Consider the following 18,427-nt stretch of genomic DNA (forward strand, 5'->3'; position numbering starts at 1 on the left):
CCCAGAAGCGGCGGCTTTGGAGGGCTAAATAGATTAACCCGTTTGACTGGACCAGAGAGACGCAACGCTCTTACGGGACGGCGGCACAGAGACACTAACACACCCATGTTTACACGCACTCACTCACACACTTCGCTTGCTGAGTACGTACTCAAAGATAGAACATGGAGGGTGTGGTAGCGCTACGCGGTGCTACTACCCTGACGTTCAAGGCATCTTGGATGACCGGGGATGGTGAGGACACTGAGGAAACACTGCATGTTCAGTGGTTCGGTGGGCAGCCGCCGGTGCTCCCGTCGAGAAAAAGGTGTGGTCTGGAGGACAAAGACAACCTTCAGAGACTGAGAGAGAAGACAAGGCCCAGGTCCCTTGTCCCTTGTCCCCCAGGTTGATTGGATGAACCGAGCGGTTGTCATCCGGACAGACAACAGAGGGGAGCACAAGCCCCTGTCTGTCAGATCCCCGTCTGATCCACTGCAAGCGCCGGGACCGTGCGCTAGTAGGGGTTCGTCGTGTTAGCGTACCACTTTATTTTGTGGTCCCTTGTTTGTCCTCCGTCGTCCTCCTCTCTTCTTCACAAGTTCCATGTGGAGGTCGAGTTGACAGCTGATATTCCCAGCCTTCAGTTCTTGATACTGCGATCAAGTTGATTGGTAGTGTAGTATTTCCGAGGAATTATGGAAAGACATTATCATCGATAACTGATTCTGGAAGTTCTTTCGGACTCAAGAATCGAGAGACGGAAGTCGGGAACAGCATATGGACAAATGTCGAGTTGTCCGGGCCAAGCCAGCAAGCACACTCATCCACCATCCACCACCATCCACCACGTCCACCATCGTTTCGATCGCGCAGAATCTGGAACGTTTGAGCACTGAAGATCTTTCTCAATTCATCGTTAGCACATCTTGTCAGCGTCCCAGTGTTGGAACCATCGTAACCCATCCACGCGCAGTCAAGGCATCGACGGTCCGGAGACCGGCATCGTGGCAGCATGGCCATCCGGTGATCGACCGTTCCGACTTCCTAGCAAGCAAAGGTAGTGTATCCTGTCAGTGTCAGTCTCATCAGGCTAGGTAAGACGGAGAATAAGTCCTCAAGAGCGATACTCCCATAAGGGTCCGGATCTTTGAGGATGTCAGAGAGATACCACCAGCTTTATTTGAATCGTTATCCGTCTGATCTCCAGCAAGCTATAGGTAGGAATGACTAGGCTGGGTTCGATAATCTACTTGATTCGACATATGTTTCTTTCTGCTCCTTCCTTCCTCTCTACAACCAACTGCATTCCTCCCACACAAAACAAATCCATCTATCCGCAACAGTACACAGCCACGAGAAATCAGAATCAAGAAACATGGAATGTCTCGAAGCCGATCTCCCGTCTGCACGTCTTCTCCCTCAGGCAAAGCGAAACCCCTGCTCCCCTGTCACTGGTTCATTGGACCATTGGACCAAAGACCATGTTTTGAGAATGTGGGCTAATAATGTAGGGTGGGCGGCTAAGTTTTGCATGACACTAGTCCAAGTGGGACGAATTAGTCCGGCTTACCTACCTTCGCTGTCGACCTGTCGAACGTGTAAGCCCAACGGCCGACCAACCGTGCTGATGTAACGTCAGATCAATCAGCGAGAGAGATCAGAAATCGAATGTGGGCAAAAATAGATTGCTTCCTCGCCGTGCTCGCTCGCTTGCCCAACCTTGTCCTTTTCTTTTCTTTTCTTTTCTTTTCTTTCCGGGAATGGTATGGTGGTACGCGGAACTGGGAGGTGATAGTTGGGCAAATATTGGGATCTGAACCAGCCAGTCTCTTGCGAGGATTGGTTCTTTTGAAGGGGGGCAAATTAGGTCGCTCAAGATGGGAGGGGTGGCATCGGACATCGAGGACAAAGGACGAAAAGAAGGGAAATTAGTCCAAGTTGTTGTTCACCAAGGTGGGAAGGAGTAGGAGGGAGCTGTCATTGGACAGAGATCGATGTCGACGACTTGACAAACTAGAGGTATGGATGCCGTGTTGCCCGCCGTTCGGCTGTTGTGGAAGGTTACCTACAGACATGCAATCTTCTCGAGTTCGAAGACAACGAGACACTCGAGTCAATGCTTGCGGTGGTGAGTCCAGGGAAATGTGTGGAAAAAGCTGAGGTTCGTTCCGTCTTGCTATGGTAGTATTTGAAAGCGAATAGGATCATATGAGTGAGTGTTGGTGACTTTGGTCCTTAGTCGTCTTGAAGAAACACTCACCATCAACACATCAGACACTCCTACAAAATTTTCCCCAACAACCAAATATCACAAGCTTTTTTAACGTTTTAGAACACCTTGGCATCCCATCTTCCACGGAAGCCAAGCATCTCCCAAGAGACCGTTCACGATCTTCCATCCGTTCCTCACCTTTTGTTCCATACCTCCCTCCATCCTGTACACTCCCGTTGTACCACACACACGCGTCCACCCAATGAACAAACCAATAACCGTAACCACCTTCCAGCGCAAACCCATCTGGTTGGCGCCCCATCGAACAAAATAGACGCCGGCCGTCTACCGCGGCCGCCCTCCATAACGACATGATGCCCATGATGTCCTGTCGTGGCACCGTTATTTCCGAAGTTTTAATGGGGAAAATGGATGACACCATTTGAGATTTCGGTCCCATAGGAGAGATCTCCATATGCATGGCAAGCTGAGGTCGGCAAGATAAGGTAGGTAATCTATTTTCCTCGTGGTCGTGATGGTGGGACTTTTTTGTTTTCTACCTCCGGGTTGGCTTGGGTGGTGGGTGAAGCGGGCGGGAGTGACGAGATCTTGTTTCTATGCAGTTGTTATCACGCGGGATGGCACTTTGGGGGTTTGTTTGGTTTATAGGTATGTTTGTCTTGATCGATCACCGCTGCTTGGTCATTGAGTTCTTCCAAAACTTTAGGTATTATACAATAGTACAAGTTATACTAACCACTCTATTCGCTTTGCAACCGACCCTCGTCTTCTTGAAGCCTTCGCTGGCAACCAAAACCCAACCCAATGAGATATCACTCTTCATGAACCACAAGCCATCAAGACTTGAAAAACGATAGCCACCACATCCGAAGGAAGCCCTTGGATATGACCAACCAGGCATGCCAGGCTCACTTCTCCGGCCTAGTATTTCCGCAGGCGCTCACGGCACGTAGCCCAGATCTTGGCCTTCCCGTATGACCCTCCAAGACTTCCTTCTTCATCTTGCCACATCCAAGTTCAGACCGCCTTCCATGGAACTACCGCTCCAATCATCCTTTTCTTCGACACATGATGTACTTGCTTGATATTGATATGGTTGTTTCGAAACCAGCATGTGAGCGCAATCTCTTTTATCGATCCAAGAAAAAGTAGGACGCAACGCCGAATTATCCGTTCCATGCGCTCGCTGACACGCTGCAATCTTCTTTACCGCTTCGATATGCAGTTCCTTCACGTCCCACCATTATTCCTTCCACCAATCCTTAGTTCCCGAGTGGGAGGGGGTTCGATCGATCCTACCGATGATCAAACCCTTCCTCACTCCACTCCCCACCACCACTCCCTCCTGCTCCTCCCGCCGCCGAACCCACGGCACCCACTGCCGCAGTCACGACATGCTGGTCTGCATCAGCCGAGCCCATCCAGTACAGCGAGAGGAATACCAGCACATGCAGCGCCACGCAGTATGCTGCAAACAGGTTCCTGCTCGTCCTTGTAGCCAACACCATCCTCGTGATCGAGTACACCGCCCTCTCCGGCAGACTCATCCGCTTGTACGCCCTAGCGGACTCGCGGCCCCTGAACGCCGCGAAGGGCGAGATGTTGGACTCGTACGCCTTTCTGTATCGGTCCAGTGCTACGCCGCCGCCACCGTTGTTCCCGTCGCTGCCGCTTGCTGCGCCGAAGGAGACGGCGGATGGGTTAGGGTTGGATGAGAAGGAGGCTGTCGAGGTAGCCGACGCCATGCCGCCTCCAGCGCGGTTATAGCTGGACACGTAGCGCGTCTTCTCGTAGAGGTTCAGGTTGTCCCGCTGCAGAGCGGCGATTTCTTGTCGTAGTTGGGAGACCGTCCTGTGGGTCTCGGACAGCTCTTGCTCGAGCTGGGCGTTACGCTTCTTGAACCGGTCGCGCTGTGCGGTGATCATGGGGAGGATGCCACCAGCTCCGCCGCCAGCAAAATCGGGCGAGTCGCGATCGGCACCGCGGGGGTTGAAGCCACTCACGATCGAAGAGGTAGGGGATATCCTACCACCGCCCAGCTTCCGTGTAGGTGCGATCGAAGGGGCATAGCGGGCGACAGATGCTCCCGAAGGGAAAGAATTGGGCGCCTCGGCTTGGATGGTCGAGAGCTCATCTTCAAGCTTTTCATTAAGGTTTTGCGACTTCTCAAGCTCGGCATTGGTCCGAGATAGCTCTTCCTGCAAGTCTTGAAGGCGATTTTGGAGGTCCTGGTGCGAGACGCGCAGGATGGTCAGCTCATCATTGAGCTTCTTGTTTCGCGCGAGGAGAAGCTGCTCGAGCGTATCCCCCTTTCCTCCCGCCTCGTTGTCTCCCTCGGCATTATTGCCCGAGACCGCGCGTACCGCGTCATCGTCATCACCTGTTGCGAACTCAATGCTCTTGAGAACTTCCAGCTCCTGCTTCACATCGTCATAGTCTGACCACTTTTGAACCTTGGCCTTAAGCGCGTCCCGTTCCTCCTTGAGCAAGCCGACCTCTCTCTCCAGGCCACGGAGTTTGGTGTCCAGATCTCTCTTCAGTCCTTCCTTCTCCACCCGCGCCGCATCCAACTTGCGGATGAGCGACGAGTTCTCTGACCTCACGCGCAGATATCCCGGGTCGTCCTCCAAAGAGGCAGCAGGCTGTGTGGAAACCTGCGACTTGGATTGCGCAAGCTCAAGGCGCAGTTGTTCGTTGCGGGCTTCCACCTCTGCAAGTCTCGTACTTGTGCGCTCCAGGTCGGACTGGACCATCTCCAACTCGGCGCTCGTGACATGACCGGTCTGTTCCTCGGCATCGTCGGATTTGCCCAGCCTCTGGTTGACCTCGTAACTGGCCTTGAGTTCGCTGAGTAGACGGTCCTGGTTCTCAATCTTGTCCTCCAAAGCCTTCTCCTTGGCTGTCCAATTGTCCTGCTTCTCGTCGAGTACGGCAGTCCACGAAGACTCGACCTCCTTGACCTTGGAATCCAGATTTTCCTCTAGCTGTTTTCTAGCGTCGGACTCTTTCTGGAGTCGAGATTCCGTCTCTTCAAGCTGCGATGTGAGCTTGGCCACGTTTTTCTGCAGGTGGTTGTTCTCCTCGGTGAGCTTCGGTAGCGTGTCTTCCGAGACAAGCATCGAGTCGACCGAAGCCTCTAGTAGCGGGTACGGGTCCGGCGCTTCGGATAAGGATGTGTAGGCGTGGAGGAAGGCGGTGTTCACCGACTTGGAGTGGTTCGTAAGGAGGTCGATAAAGCCCTGGTAGGCTGTAGTTATTGTGTTGTGTTAGTCCACCAGCTTAGAAGCTTTCGCTGTCCTAGGGTAGGGTATTGCGTACCTTTAAGCAACCCCTTGATCTCTCCCAACTTGGTCGCGTCATCTAACTTGCGAAAGTCCTTAGTCTTTTGTGCAAGATCCTTTCTTTGTACGGTTGAGTCCCGTTGGAAGGTAACGATTTCCGACGCCGTGTTGTCTAGATTCGAGACTAAGGAAGTGAAGTCGAGACCTAGAAAGGTAGAGGGTCAGAAACACAGCCTGGAAGACCACTTTCAAGACTGGGGAGTATAGACCGTCGTACTTCTCCATTGCGAGATGGCACTTTGGAACTTGTTTGTCGCATTCGGGGCGTCTCCTCCTGCGCCTCCTGCTCCTGGAGCATCCGGGCTGATGACGTCCGCCATAGTGTATTGTGCCTGCTTTCGCAGTGCTCGAGTATCTTTATTAGAGACCTAGGCCGGTCTAGGATTGTAGTTGCATACGGTTAACAGTGTTGTCTGTCGGATAGTACCAAGGGATGTGGTATCGATGTGGGCGGGATGTCGGAAGATGTCAAACGGTGATGCGTTGCGTGGCAGGGAGTGTTCAGTTTATGGACATCACGGTTCCCGCACCGCTCCTGTTGGTCTGTGCCACTGGGCCCGAGGCAAGATCGACCGCCTAAAAATGTCCCACAGCGGCACCAACAGGCCAACAGGGAAAGCCCAGCGTCGTCACCTCCACCAACAGCCCACTGGACTTACAGGGGTCGTAGCTGCCTCACTACGTAACTGCCCGAAGGTGTCCCGCATGGAAGGTGCCATCCATCCGATCTTCCCTCGACTTGCAACTTGCGAATAGCTTCAAGACCACCAATACCTTGCGCAGCTACGGGGTACAAGTCGCATTGCGCAAAGCGATCTTTCTGGACCCGGCATGCCCAGGTAACAATGTTGTCGAAGCTGCACCGGAATGGCACCCGCATCCGCAGCATCCCCCAAGCCCATGGCAGCCGGTCCATATGTCTTGCGACCCTTGCTCCACGATGTTCCTCTATCGGCTGAGGGTAACGACGAGGATATTAAGATTAACTGCGTCGACTACCTAGGTAAGGCCCAACATGACTTTGTATCTGCTATTCATGCGCCAGCCATACTGACCTGCTTTGCGCCCAACCCAGACGGTAACCTTTACGTTGGAACCTCCGCATCCGAGCTGCTCCATTTCTTCCGCATACCACCCGATCCCAACGATCCGAACAGTACCGATACCTTCATCCTCGCCTCGAGACTACTTCCTGCGTACTCGGAAACCTCCGGCTCGCCCAATGGCCCGAAACCGGGTGTCCAGCAGATTCTGTTACTGCCCCGCGTAGGCAAGGCCTGTATCCTTTGCAACTGGACAGTGACCTTCTACTCCTTACCCGAGCTGAGCCCGGTCTTTGGGACCACCCAGGTCAGGAATTGTAACTGGATTGGAGGGGTGGACTTGAACGAGAATTTCGATAATCCAGGGACCGCCGTTACCATTCTCCTTTCGCTCAACAGGCGCATACAGGTGGTGAAGATTGGGAACGATGCTCGTGTCATCAGGAAGATCGACTTTGCCGGGAGCACTCTCTCAGTGCGGAGGGACTCAATCGCATGTGTTGCCGATTCTAGGAGCTATGCTTTGCTGGACGTTGATCGGCAGCTCAAGATCCCGTTAATGAGCATATCGTCCTTGGATGACTCGGCCCCTGGAGGGCAATATGGTCAAACACAAAACATCGCAGGTCCTCCCGAAAATGGAGGTCACTCAAGGAGCGCATCCTCGGCGACAGCAAGACTCGCGCCTGCTGACTTCCCCAGCCACTCAAGAAGCACAAGCTTGTCCGGGTTGATAGGGAACATGCGTGGGAACCAGAGATCGCAAGGAGAGCAAGAGGATCCTGTATTTCAACAGCCTGGCTCGCCGAAAGCTTCCAACAGTCCAGAGCGAAAACCGAGTCCAGCTTCGAACGATGCGGACAAACCATTACCTCCTCCCCCACGGGATTCGGCGGCATCTCTAGCGTCCCAAGCTTCTGGTACAGGGGGGATCTCGCCGGCACGCATAGCATCGCCTAAACCGCAACCTGGATTAGTCTTCCTGAAGCCACATATTGTGTCCCCTACACCAGAAGAGTTTCTGCTCGTAACTGGAACAGGACCCCTCGACCCCGGCATCGGCATGTTTGTGAATCTGGATGGTGATCCTACGAGGCCCACCGTTGAGTTCGAGAGATATCCGCGGGAGATCGCTGTTGATGGGGGTGCGCCCGACGTTTCATCTCCAGGGGCATCGATTATGGGTCGTGAGGATGAGGGCTATGTCTTCGCTTCCATGGGGAAGGAATTCGAGGATGGTGTACATCAGGGCTTGGAGATCCAAAGAATCGATGTGAATGTAGCAGAGGACGAGGCAGAGAAGTTTTGGTTGGAAGTGCCTAACAAGGACGACTCAGCTACTCCTGCTGCCAACACCCCTATAGGCATCAGATCACTCTTGGCTAGCGAAGAGATGCAGTTTGAGGAGGTAGTTAAACGGCTGTGTCAGAGGAGATTTTCGCCGTTCAACGGGGGCTCTGCAACACCCGCTGTGTCCACAAAGGGTGCCGACTCACGTACGAGATCCTCCATGGAGCGACTAGCACGAGAGAAGGAGCTATTCGATCGAGACCTGGGGTCGGAAGAGGAGCCGCTGCCGGAAAACTGGGAGACGGTGCGGAATAGGGAGAATGAGGAGTTTGTTCGTGTGCTTGCCAAAGGCTCATCGCGCCTTGCTGTCTGGACAGGGGCGAACATATGGTGGGCTGTTCGAAACCCCCTGTTGCTTCAGTTGGAATCGAGCCTTGAGTTGGCAACGTCTAAAGAACAACAGAGCAATCCAAACAGCTCGGAACAGAAAACACAACTCCTCGGTCTCATCAAAACCATCAATAATCGGGAGCCCAAGACAGAGCTTGAGTTTATGACTCTCGGATACGTCAAGCAACGGGCCAGCATCATGCTTGTTACCCACTTTCTAAACTCTGCCGAATCCCCCTTTAGCGATTCTGAGACAAGGCAAATGGAAGCAAGTCTTCTCGACGGTGACCTAGATGCAAGAGTCGTCTTGTCACTGATTCCCGCTCTTCGAAACGAGATCGTCATGGGCCAAAAGGGAATTTGGGTCTATGGGGGAATCAAATCTCTTGTCGAAGAGTACATCGCAGCGGAGAAGGACAAGGAAGTTACGCAGACGGTCGATTCGCTACCTCGACTTGTGCTCGACTTTTTACGCCGGTTCCTCACTGCTTGGAGAAACAAAAAGGGATTCGGCAGTATCTCCGCCGAGATCTTTCGGACAGTGGATGCGTCTCTGCTACTAGTACTCCTAGAGCTGGACAAAAACACGCCTGCGGGCAAGTCTGGCGAGCCTGGTTCGCCTCGAAAGGAACTATACGAACTCGTGGACCACGGGGTTGACTGCTTTGATAGGGCGGTAAGCCTGCTAGAGGGATACCGCCGCCTGTACGTTCTTAGTCGGCTCTATCAGCAACGTAAGCTGTCGCCTTATGTGCTCAAAACATGGAAGCGTATTATCGAAGGGGAAGAGGATCGGGGCGGCGAGTTGGGAGGCGACGGCGAGCTGCAGGTCAGAAGGTATCTCAGCAACATCAGCAACCAGGAGCTGGTGAAGAAATACGGTGTCTGGCTTGCTAAGCGTAATCCCAAGCTGGGTGTCGAGGTCTTTGCCGACGACAAGATCAAAGCACCCAAGTTGGTGCCAACCGAAGTAGTTGCCCTTCTAAGAGAAGAGGCACCTGATGCAGTCAAGTACTATCTTGAGCATCTCGTGTTCAGAAAGGGCAGCACAGCCTACATCAACGAGCTAATCACGTACTACCTCGACATTGTCATCAACGACCTACAAAGCTCACCAGAATCCCGAGCAACCGCCACGGCCTCCTACGAAGCCTACCGCGCCTTACGCCCTCCCAAACCCACATACCGCCAATTCCTAACCGACAACGCCCCTCCAGACGACGAAGCCTGGCAAAGCCGACTCCGACTTCTGCAACTCCTAGGCGGTGCGCACGACTACGACGCCGCCGCCATCCGCCAACGCATCGACTCCTCCCTAGCAGAATTCTCTTCAGAGCACGGCGCATCACACACCCAAAAGCAGCAACAGCAACCACAACAAAAACAACGCCTCCTCGTCCCCGAAGCCATCATCCTCAACGGCCGCCTCCACGACCACGAAGACTCCCTCCGCCTCCTCGTCCACCACCTAGGCGACTACGACTCCGCCGTCTCCTACTGCCTGCGCGGCGGGCTCTCCCTCTCTTTCAACAACAGCACGGCGCCTGCCCAGCAAAAACAGCCTCCACCGAGCCGGGAAACCCAATCCCACCTCTTCCACGTTTTGTTAGCCGAGTTCCTCGCCATCGAAGACCTCAGCGACCGCGTCGAGCAGACGGGCGCGCTGCTCGAGCGGTTCGGCGGCTGGTTTGATGTTTTGGAGGTCTTGGGGATGATTCCAGACGGCTGGTCGGTGGACGTGGTGGCGCAGTTTTTGGTCATGGCGCTGAGGAAGCTGGTGGAGGAACGGCATGAGAGTTTGGTGCAGAGGGCGTTGAGCGGGGCGGAGAATTTGAGGGTTGGGTATGAGAGTGTGGTGAAGATGGGGGAGATTGGGCCGACGGTTGTTGGTGGTGATGATAAGAAGGGGGGAGGCGGAGGGGAGGAGGAGATGCAGGAGATGCAGGAGATGGAGATGGGGGATATGGGTGGGAGCAGCAGGAGGGGAGTTGGGGTTGGGAGTGATGATGAGTTTGCCCGAGACTTTTTTTCTTTGTAGTATGTTAGCGAAAATTTAGAAGGAGTTTCCAATGTTCTTTCCAAGTACGTAAATGTCATTGTCGTACGAGCGTTTTGTTTACATCTGCCACAAGACTTGGTGGTAGATAGATACTTCGATCGAAGAAATGAAGGATGAGAACGGGCTGCTTGGTTTTGGCCAGAGGGTGTGTGCAATGTCCCATATAAGACCCACATCTGGGGCATCCCTTCAACAACGGTTGTATAGTGTAGCGGTTATCACTCCGGATTCTGAATTCCATCAGAACATTCCGGCAACCCCGGTTCGATTCCGGGTACGACCTTCACTTTTGACTTTTTTTCTATTACTTTTTCACCTGTTAGAGGTGTTTACTTTTTGCTTTGCCTTCTGTCGTCTTTTATTTTGGTTCGTCTTTGGTTGTTCACCACCCAGAACGGAGTCATAATTTTCCTCTCGATGTCGGGACCGAGCACTGCAGGTCTGTCTCATAAGAGCCTGCCTGCACGACCGACCGCACCTGCTTAACTGTCCGACGTTGAAGGAAGGAAGCAGTTGATATCAGAGGGCACACCTGTATTATGAGAAGGAAGCCATCACGACTATCGCGGGCACAGAAGGAACTCAGGACTGCCAAGGAAGGAAGCTATTCAGGGCGAAGACAAGCCAAACGGCTGATTGGTAGTCTGGTGGGCTCCGAGGAATCGTGTATGTAAACACAGCCCCCCCAGTCATTATTGTTTTTTGGTTGGCTTCCTTTGCTCATTAAGAATCAAGCACGTTACCAATTCTTTCGCTCCCTCACTTTTTTGCCTTACACTCGATCATGCAGGTGTGCAAGCATCCTGGATGTGACATTCGAGTCAAGCTACCCTAAACTTTTAGCCCTCACTTTCCCTTTCTATCCTTCCGTCTAGACCAGGGTTAATCTGGAACGGGTAAGATAGCGTCGAGGTGTCCAACTCTCAACCCCTGGAGTTATATAGTAATGCACGAGGCTCGCTCCCTTTCTTCGCATGGTCAAGTACCATCCCGCCCTGCAGTATACGCCTTCCCTCACTTTTCGCAAGACTAAACCGCTACCGCCATCACGATCCAGTCCCAAAAGGTACATGCTCTCAGTGCGCCACCCTATGCTCGACACATGGCTGGGCACTTCCATCGTCGTTAGTCCTTCTACCTCTTTATGGTCCCACGTCCCTGTGTAAAACAATCCGTGAGGATCGGAACTTGTACTGCGAGTGACAGTCGCCTTGCAAAGCATACCCCACAAGATCAACTCGTTTTGTGAAACCCCGAGGACCGATATGTCGGTAGCTGGAACGCCCCAAAAGTTGATGGCACCAATGACAGACGCCCAGGACCACGAAGGCGCGGCTCTTTCAGGCGACCTCCTCATGTTATCAATATCAACTGGATACCAGAAAAGGAGCCGAGGAACATCCCCAAACCACAGGCCGCCCGCGTATCTCTGTGTAGACAGGCCTTTCAGTCTCTGCGCAATGGCCGACAAAGCAGGCAGCCTATCCATGGGATCGCTCACAGCACGGCGGGTATAATTCCTTACTATCCTCTTCCAAGTCCGAGCGACGCGTTCTTCCAACCGACGATGTGTCTCGATCGGAACTCTGGCACGGAATCTGTCGACTTCCTCCAACTCAACCACCGGAGCCCAGTCGATGCTCACCGGACTTCGCTCAATCTTGTCGCACGTCCAGCCGTCCACGAGGTGACCATGCTTCTTCGAGCCGTGCGGAACGCCGTAACGGTGACAGTTGCAATGCCACCGCGTCTGGTTGGTGCCGAACTCCAAGATCCGAGAAGAAATTAGGGACTCTTGGAGGGTCCATCCTCGCCGGTCAATGGGCTCGTCCCATTGTTCGCTGCGGTTGTGCCAGAGTAGGACTGCCCCTTTTTGACCGTCTCGGCATCTGAATGGGATCTGAAAGCTCCCTTCTTCTGGCTTCTGCCTTGAATGAAGAAAACCGTCATGGCAGGTAGACGCTCGTGAGGCTGATATGGTGACCTCTGCGTTCTCGTAGATGCCTCCCATCTTCTCAATCTCTTCCTGTTTGTCGTGGATGTCGTTCTGAATGATGCAGAAGGCATCGACCCATATGTAGCTGAAACCCAGCAGTCGTGTGATGTAGATCGCATCCTTGATGGCTTGTGGAAGCTGGGCCATGTGGGATATCGGCGAGCCACTCGAACAGGTTTTCGTTCCGGAGAACGTTGGTCTGGCTACGTCCCCAGCAGTAGCTCAACGCTACGTAACGAGGAAGGGTAGTTGCCGAGGATAGGTCAGCCGAGAAATCCACCAGTCTCAAGCTTGGGACAGGTCCGTCGCCTGGTATCCGGAGCAGCCGTTTCGGATACGATTGGCGAGAGAATGAATGTCGCCCGAAGCGGCTTGAAGTAGGGTATCGCGGACAATCGTTAACCCACTTTCGTATTATTTCGAGCGATGACTCGGAGGACGGATGCATGTTTGGGGGCCTGGTCAAGACTTCTCGCGCCGCAGGATCACTGTGATCTTTTCAGTTTGGTGGTTCCAACCAACAAAAGAGGCAAGTGTGAATGATACTGACTCTTGACTGGCACAAAGTACTACCTTTATGGAATCGGTCCCTTCGGCCACGATGTTGAAGCTTCCTCCCAACTCGTCTTGGAGCTCGTCATCGGAGTCGTCCACCGGCACATCCGCAGGCAGATAATAGCGGTCGTCTTCGGCTTCTTGCCAGTCTTTTTCCAAAACCCCCACGACTTCTAGTTCATCCTCTATCCGGACCGGATGAAATCTTGTCAGACCTGGTGACTTCCGTTGCACATTGTCCGCGTCCTTCGTCCCGGACGGCTTTTCTATGCCAGCCCAACCAGATGGCCGATAAAGCTCGTCCACGGAACGAAAGGACCAGAGCCAGGGAGTGTATCTCGCATCAACCCATTGAAGGTAAAGATGCGTCTTAACGGCCCTACGTTCGCCAACCAAAGCCTTTAGTTGGCCCTGACCAGGAGCGTCCCGAACCGGAGACAATCTGGCAGTCAGCCACTTCATGAACGCACACCCATCGCCCTCATCTGGCGACGAGTCCTCCGCAAGCGCAACAGCTTCGTCGTAAAGGAGGTCAAACATGTACATGTACACCTCCGTATCCATCACTGTGCGGCCAACGACGCCCCCATGGAGGGAAAAGACGAGCTTTGGCGAGGAGCATCTGGCGCAGCTATGGGGTTTCGGCGAGATGGGCGATGACATCGCTTGTTGCTGCTATGGATCCTAAAGGATGCATTAAGCGTGGCGCCAGGTCGGGTCTCTACGAGAAATTGACAACGAGACCATGGGGCTACAAATCTTTCGAGTTTGTACACCCATTATAAACAATGGCTGCCTCTCAAGAGAGGCAGCCAGTCTCACGAGGAAAGCTGTGTACCATGGGGAGTCCAATTGGGCATGATGCCGCCCACCCATCAATCATCGACCCAGGAGCTGAACAACCCAACTGATGGCCCGGTTCATTTTTGCCGAGTCCATGGTAGAGGAAAGGGAATCAAGAGCAAAGGCAAACTTGATCACGATTGAAAGCGAAATCTTCAGGAAAACATTCAGAAGTCCGCGCAAGTCATGTTGAAAAAAGTAACGAAAAGAAAAGAAGAAGGAGCGAAGTTCAAGAAAGTGTCACAAAATGCGGGGTACCTCTGCCAAAAAAAAAATGGGGGGAGCTCCATAAACAGTTAGAGCTTCCCCGCCCCTATACAAACCACCTTCTGCAATGTGTCTTTTATCAAATGGCCCGCTGGCCAAATGGTAAGGCGTCAGATTTCGGTTTTCTATCAAAAAACAAGAAACTCTCTCTGAAGATTGGGCGTTCGAGCCGCCCGTGGGTCGTTTATTCTTTTGTTTCTTTTTTGTTTTTGGTTTGTTGGAGGGTTGAGGAGATGATGTCTGTTTTTGGGATTGTGTTTTGGAGAGGTTCTTTCTTGGCTTGCGCTGCGATGAGTTGTACTCCAAGTTACATATGTTCCTCGCTTGTCAGAAAGGGTCCGTTACGGGACTCGCTTCGCTTGCGACTTCCATGACATCTTTCTTTTTGGCATCTTCCTCTTCGCTTTACCTTTGACGACTGAGTTCGTGAGATAACCGGACACAGTTCTTTTTCTGCTTCCCCCTGGGTACATACGAAAGCTCTCCTTGCGTGAGTGTGGGTAAGGGGAGGTTTGGTTGTTAATGTGGCCCGTGGGAGTGTCCTAACTTCCTGTTACCATCTTTCGCGCAAGTCGGCATGATCGAGGAGATGTTACAGAGGCGCCAATGTTCCCTGAGAGATCCAAAGGCATGATGACCATCATCAAGATTTTGCGGCCCAGTCCCTTATGCAGCAGGTCAAGTCCGAAAAACTGCCGAGCTCGGGAAGCAGAATGATCAACTCCGTGTTGATGACATGTTCAGTCTGAAGTTACATGGAAGGATCGGAAGGATCTCAGACATATGTCATAAGGCTCAACTAAACCAGGGGTATTGCGTCGGTGAGAAAGGGTTGTCGCCTGTCCCCAAGTTGCCGACGGGAGATGATCATGGGAGATCGACGGCGGTGCTTCAAGAAGGATGGAATGGGCACACCTTGGCATTAACTAACGTCGGGATCGCGAACCTCCGACTGGGTTTTCGACGTTAAAACGGCAGCCTAGCGAGCCGAGAAAGTGCTGAGGCTGTGACGGGTTTGGCCGCGAGCTAATGTTGAGGCTCCGAGGCTGAAGTGTCGATCAATTGTCTTTTGAGCCAAGTGGGACTACACTTGGATCAACATCCTTGTGCTACTGTTTTACTTGGGATCCTTCCTGTCGACGACATGAATGACATACCAGAAGCTGTGCTTCCAGGCCTTTTTCAATGGCGGTGGACGATCGATCCTCCGCTATACGGACGATTTGCATGGGATGCCAGCAACAAGACGAGAAGACTCGAAGGGAGCGGCTGCTGAAGTGCCTGCTGAAGTGCTTCGTTCTCCTTTGCCAGATTCCGGACTCCGGAATCTGACTGCAGTTCCAGACAAGAATGCCTTCCCTTGTCCAGGCGCTGCTAGTCGGATAACTTGGGCAGAAGGAAACATCGCACAAGATCTTCATCAACCAGGAGGTCGAAGGAATATATTGTTTCCACCGATCGTCGTCCGACCACAGGAATAGACACGAACTTCGGCCCTACACTCAGCCGTTTCCATAAGGCAGTCGTGATAGTCACAGATGCTTGCCCGAACGATGGAATTGCCAAGGGCCGAAGGAGCTTCTTGGCAGTGTAGGGCAGACGGGGATACTGTCGATCTTGTCTTGACCTCCTTTTTGGTTCCGAGTTTGGTGTTTCCTAGCTCTAGTGAGTGACGTGATGATGGTCGAGTGCCACAACACTATGAGGCTCACCTGGACGATTATGTCGAACTGGAGCAGAAAGCCTTGGGCAGATGCAAAGTCTATATAACCCACACAACGCCCTGTGTCAGCTAACGGTCTCATCTCCTCATCACCATCAACAACATCAACAGCATCATTCAAAGCTTCACCAACAACTGCACCTCAACCACAACTTCAAACCACATATCTCTCAGCAGCAAGCAAATACCCCAGCAGCAACAATGCAGTTCTCCATCGCCACTCTTCTCGCCATCGCGGCTGCTGCCCCCTTTACCTCCGCCGCGGGTCTCCTCACCCGTCCCAAGGCCAACGAGTACAAAGACACCAACTGGTAAGATACCCGCCCAAACCAATTCTCTGCAAACCCCATAGCAGCAAACCAGGCAGAGATCAGAAGCTAACATATTCCCGCTTCTCCCACCAAACAGCAAGGACTGGAACTACGGCCACAACTCCTTCCTCCTCTACGACGTCACCATGGACGACACCACCAACTCGGTATACCTGACCAACGGGTACTCGGTCGATGGCAAGTCGAAGGGCTGGTACGGATACTCGGAGAAGAGCAAGGACGGTGGTCTCTGCAAGGGCGTCAACCTCGGCCGTATGCCGGAGGGTTGCGTTAATATCAACGAGGTGGCTAAGCTTGTGGGGAGGGTCAAGTGTGTTCAGTCGATTAACGTCTAAGGGAGGAAGGGGATGGTGATGATGTTGGATATGAGGATAATATGAGTATGGCGTGGAGGACATGAGGGGCACAGGTCGAGAGGGAAATGGTTGGCGATACCCTTGGTCCGGTGCCCATGGTCACTCTGATGTTTTGTTATCTGTCTAGTATTTGGTTTCTTAAGTCGTTTCTGTTTCTAAATCAGCTAAAGCTTTGCAATCAACCCCATGATGAGCTTCGACTCCCACTGAACAGCATCCTTGGCAGACTTTCAATCAGCGCTAAAGTTGGAACAGCATTATGAAATAAGTTCACGATGAAATAAAAGAATGATGAAGAGCGATGACAGGTCCATTGGTGAGTGTTTGAAGTGAAGACTCAAAATGATGGAGAAGAGGACGTTGTTCGACGTAAAGGAAAGGATTCCTGGTCGGTGCCTGCCGGAAGCCCCAACATTTTGTGGGGAGCAGCACCATGCCCGATCAGGAATGCAGCCCCCTTTACCGAAAGCACGAGCCATCTCAGCTCTCGACCAGCGCAGCCGAACGCCATGGATTGAGGCGATGTGGCATTTGGTGAGGCGACTGGAAGGAAGGTGACAGCTTCCCGTTTCCCCAATTTACGAACGCGACTTCTTTCGACTTTCTTGGACATTCACCACTCTTTAATCCACCACAACTTCGACCTTCTTCCCGCCCACGACGACTCCTTTCTCTTTTGAACAACGCGAATTCGGCTTCCTTTTCCCCAATACCCAATACAATAATTCACAATGGCGGACACAGTGCAAGAGATCCTCGACGTGCCCCGCGAGTTCCTCAAGGACGGCATTCAGTTCATCAACAAGTGCCAGAAGCGTATGCGATCCTCCAACTCCAACCTTGCGCCACCCGACAACATCAATGCTAACTGTAGTTCTCCTACAGCTGATCGCCGCGAGTTCATCAAGATCTCCCAGGCTGTTGGTACTGGTTTCTTGAGTAAGTTCCTCCCTGTTCCTTGTCGCTGTTCTCGGAGCACCAGCTAACATTGTCACAGTCATGGGTGTAAGTTGAACTCGAAATCACATGTATACGACATAGCACAGCTCTAACATTATGCCTACAGGCTGTCGGCTACCTTGTCAAGCTCAGTATGTTCCTCTCTCCCTCCGACCTCCCACACCCAACCATAAGCTAACATCCAGCAAGTCCACATTCCCCTCAACCAGGTCCTCGTTGGCGGCGCGTAAGCAATCGACGATTTTCGACGAGATAGAGCAGAACGCGGACGAAGTAGTTGCGCCGAAAGAATCGAGGGACAAGATACCCATGAATGCTTTTTCACGACACATGGACGGCGGACAGAGATCCAACCACACACTAGGGAGAGATCTTGAAAGGGCTGGGTCAAAAGGACAACGGCACCGGGCCGTCGAACGATGATAATCGGTGGTCGTGGAGAGAGAGAGATGAAGAAGACGAAAAAGATATCCTATATGCAGGTGTTTGTCACGGGGTCGACACGACGCCTGCTTATAATTTCCACCACGCCTGGGACGGGAGGCCGGGTACCCTTGAGGCGAATGTATAAATCACTTGATGGCGAATTGGCGGGGGGTCATATGCGGAGAAAGTTTTAATACTTATGGGAAATGAATGGCGCTTTGTTTGAACAACAACTTTACTGGGAACAGCAGCGTACGCGTGACAAGTATGGCGGTTCAACGGCGGTACACTGCGGCGGAGAACGAAAGTGGGAATGATCACAGAAAGTGTCTTATGGTCGCTTTTGACGGCTTGTCCAGCATTCTATCACCCGGGAGCTTTACAAATGGTACAGCAACGCGCGGACAGATGGCAATCCCAGCTTTTGTTTTCACTGTGGTGTAGGATGCCCTGGAGAGTTCATCCGCTCGAGACGACTTGTTAAGTTTCCAGGCATTTTAACCTAAGCCAGGACCTTGGACTATACAGTCCGTTTAGGAACCGCACTTGTATACAGTTTAAACAAAGCAAACCATGGAACATAAAGACCAGTGGTAGTTTGCATATAGCACTAACCCTACCGAAGCCGTTT

At 52.6% G+C, this 18,427-nt stretch overlaps 7 protein-coding genes and 2 non-coding genes across 9 annotated transcripts; 7 read left to right on the forward strand and 2 right to left on the reverse strand.

Annotated features, from left to right (window-relative positions):
• Positions 1-1,103: 1,103 nt before the first annotated feature.
• Positions 1,104-1,561, forward strand: B0H65DRAFT_131277 (uncharacterized protein). Its single transcript, XM_062820810.1, has one exon. The coding sequence runs from the start codon at positions 1,206-1,208 to the stop codon at positions 1,470-1,472; it is 267 nt and encodes an 88-aa protein (XP_062684996.1). The 5' UTR covers positions 1,104-1,205; the 3' UTR covers positions 1,473-1,561.
• Positions 1,562-2,083, forward strand: B0H65DRAFT_131276 (uncharacterized protein). Its single transcript, XM_062820809.1, has one exon. The coding sequence runs from the start codon at positions 1,651-1,653 to the stop codon at positions 1,912-1,914; it is 264 nt and encodes an 87-aa protein (XP_062684997.1). The 5' UTR covers positions 1,562-1,650; the 3' UTR covers positions 1,915-2,083.
• Positions 2,084-3,313: 1,230 nt separating this feature from the next.
• Positions 3,314-6,072, reverse strand: B0H65DRAFT_131273 (CASP C terminal-domain-containing protein). Its single transcript, XM_062820808.1, has 3 exons — positions 5,774-6,072; positions 5,534-5,701; positions 3,314-5,462 (listed from the first exon to the last, which is right to left on the reverse strand). The coding sequence occupies exons 1-3, from the start codon at positions 5,874-5,876 to the stop codon at positions 3,511-3,513; spliced, it is 2,223 nt and encodes a 740-aa protein (XP_062684998.1). The 5' UTR covers positions 5,877-6,072; the 3' UTR covers positions 3,314-3,510.
• Positions 6,073-6,258: 186 nt separating this feature from the next.
• Positions 6,259-10,395, forward strand: B0H65DRAFT_537754 (uncharacterized protein). Its single transcript, XM_062829079.1, has 2 exons — positions 6,259-6,559; positions 6,632-10,395. The coding sequence occupies exons 1-2, from the start codon at positions 6,424-6,426 to the stop codon at positions 10,315-10,317; spliced, it is 3,822 nt and encodes a 1,273-aa protein (XP_062684999.1). The 5' UTR covers positions 6,259-6,423; the 3' UTR covers positions 10,318-10,395.
• A 140-nt stretch (positions 10,396-10,535) lies between these two features.
• On the forward strand, positions 10,536-10,621 carry B0H65DRAFT_t100. The gene has a single exon. It is a non-coding gene; the product is annotated as a tRNA-Gln (tRNA).
• Positions 10,622-11,414: 793 nt separating this feature from the next.
• B0H65DRAFT_546719 (uncharacterized protein) lies at positions 11,415-13,552 on the reverse strand (the record flags this gene model as incomplete). The annotated part of the gene is made up of 4 exons (XM_062829460.1): positions 11,415-11,451; positions 11,508-12,179; positions 12,300-12,500; positions 12,885-13,552. The coding sequence occupies 4 exons, from the start codon at positions 13,550-13,552 to the stop codon at positions 11,415-11,417; spliced, it is 1,578 nt and encodes a 525-aa protein (XP_062685000.1).
• Positions 13,553-14,084: 532 nt separating this feature from the next.
• B0H65DRAFT_t101 lies at positions 14,085-14,182 on the forward strand. Its single transcript has one exon. It is a non-coding gene; the product is annotated as a tRNA-Arg (tRNA).
• A 1,741-nt stretch (positions 14,183-15,923) lies between these two features.
• B0H65DRAFT_419744 (uncharacterized protein) lies at positions 15,924-16,389 on the forward strand (the record flags this gene model as incomplete). The annotated part of the gene is made up of 2 exons (XM_062824233.1): positions 15,924-16,033; positions 16,131-16,389. 2 exons carry the CDS (start codon positions 15,924-15,926, stop codon positions 16,387-16,389), a joined length of 369 nt encoding a protein of 122 aa, XP_062685001.1.
• A 612-nt stretch (positions 16,390-17,001) lies between these two features.
• On the forward strand, positions 17,002-17,854 carry B0H65DRAFT_131369 (uncharacterized protein). The gene is made up of 5 exons (XM_062820811.1): positions 17,002-17,226; positions 17,296-17,349; positions 17,408-17,415; positions 17,477-17,501; positions 17,560-17,854. The coding sequence occupies exons 1-5, from the start codon at positions 17,142-17,144 to the stop codon at positions 17,598-17,600; spliced, it is 213 nt and encodes a 70-aa protein (XP_062685002.1). The 5' UTR covers positions 17,002-17,141; the 3' UTR covers positions 17,601-17,854.
• Positions 17,855-18,427: the final 573 nt, after the last annotated feature.

The sequence above is a fragment of the Neurospora tetraspora genome (genome assembly GCF_033439725.1).
Source record: "Neurospora tetraspora strain CBS 560.94 chromosome Unknown B0H65scaffold_2, whole genome shotgun sequence".
NCBI lineage: Eukaryota > Fungi > Ascomycota > Sordariomycetes > Sordariales > Sordariaceae > Neurospora > Neurospora tetraspora.

Coding starts and splice junctions, on each gene's coding strand:
- B0H65DRAFT_131277 (XM_062820810.1), top strand. CDS start 1,206: ATGACTAGGCTGGGTTCGATAATCTACTTGATTCGACATATGTTTCTT.
- B0H65DRAFT_131276 (XM_062820809.1), top strand. CDS start 1,651: ATGTGGGCAAAAATAGATTGCTTCCTCGCCGTGCTCGCTCGCTTGCCC.
- B0H65DRAFT_131273 (XM_062820808.1), bottom strand. CDS start 5,876: ATGGCGGACGTCATCAGCCCGGATGCTCCAGGAGCAGGAGGCGCAGGA. Junction 5,702..5,773: donor TGCCATCTCGCAATGGAGAA/GTACGACGGTCT, acceptor CTACCTTTCTAG/GTCTCGACTTCACTTCCTTA. Junction 5,463..5,533: donor GATCAAGGGGTTGCTTAAAG/GTACGCAATACC, acceptor CAATAACTACAG/CCTACCAGGGCTTTATCGAC.
- B0H65DRAFT_537754 (XM_062829079.1), top strand. CDS start 6,424: ATGGCACCCGCATCCGCAGCATCCCCCAAGCCCATGGCAGCCGGTCCA. Junction 6,560..6,631: donor TAACTGCGTCGACTACCTAG/GTAAGGCCCAAC, acceptor CGCCCAACCCAG/ACGGTAACCTTTACGTTGGA.
- B0H65DRAFT_131369 (XM_062820811.1), top strand. CDS start 17,142: ATGGCGGACACAGTGCAAGAGATCCTCGACGTGCCCCGCGAGTTCCTC. Junction 17,227..17,295: donor CATCAACAAGTGCCAGAAGC/GTATGCGATCCT, acceptor GTTCTCCTACAG/CTGATCGCCGCGAGTTCATC. Junction 17,502..17,559: donor CGGCTACCTTGTCAAGCTCA/GTATGTTCCTCT, acceptor ACATCCAGCAAG/TCCACATTCCCCTCAACCAG.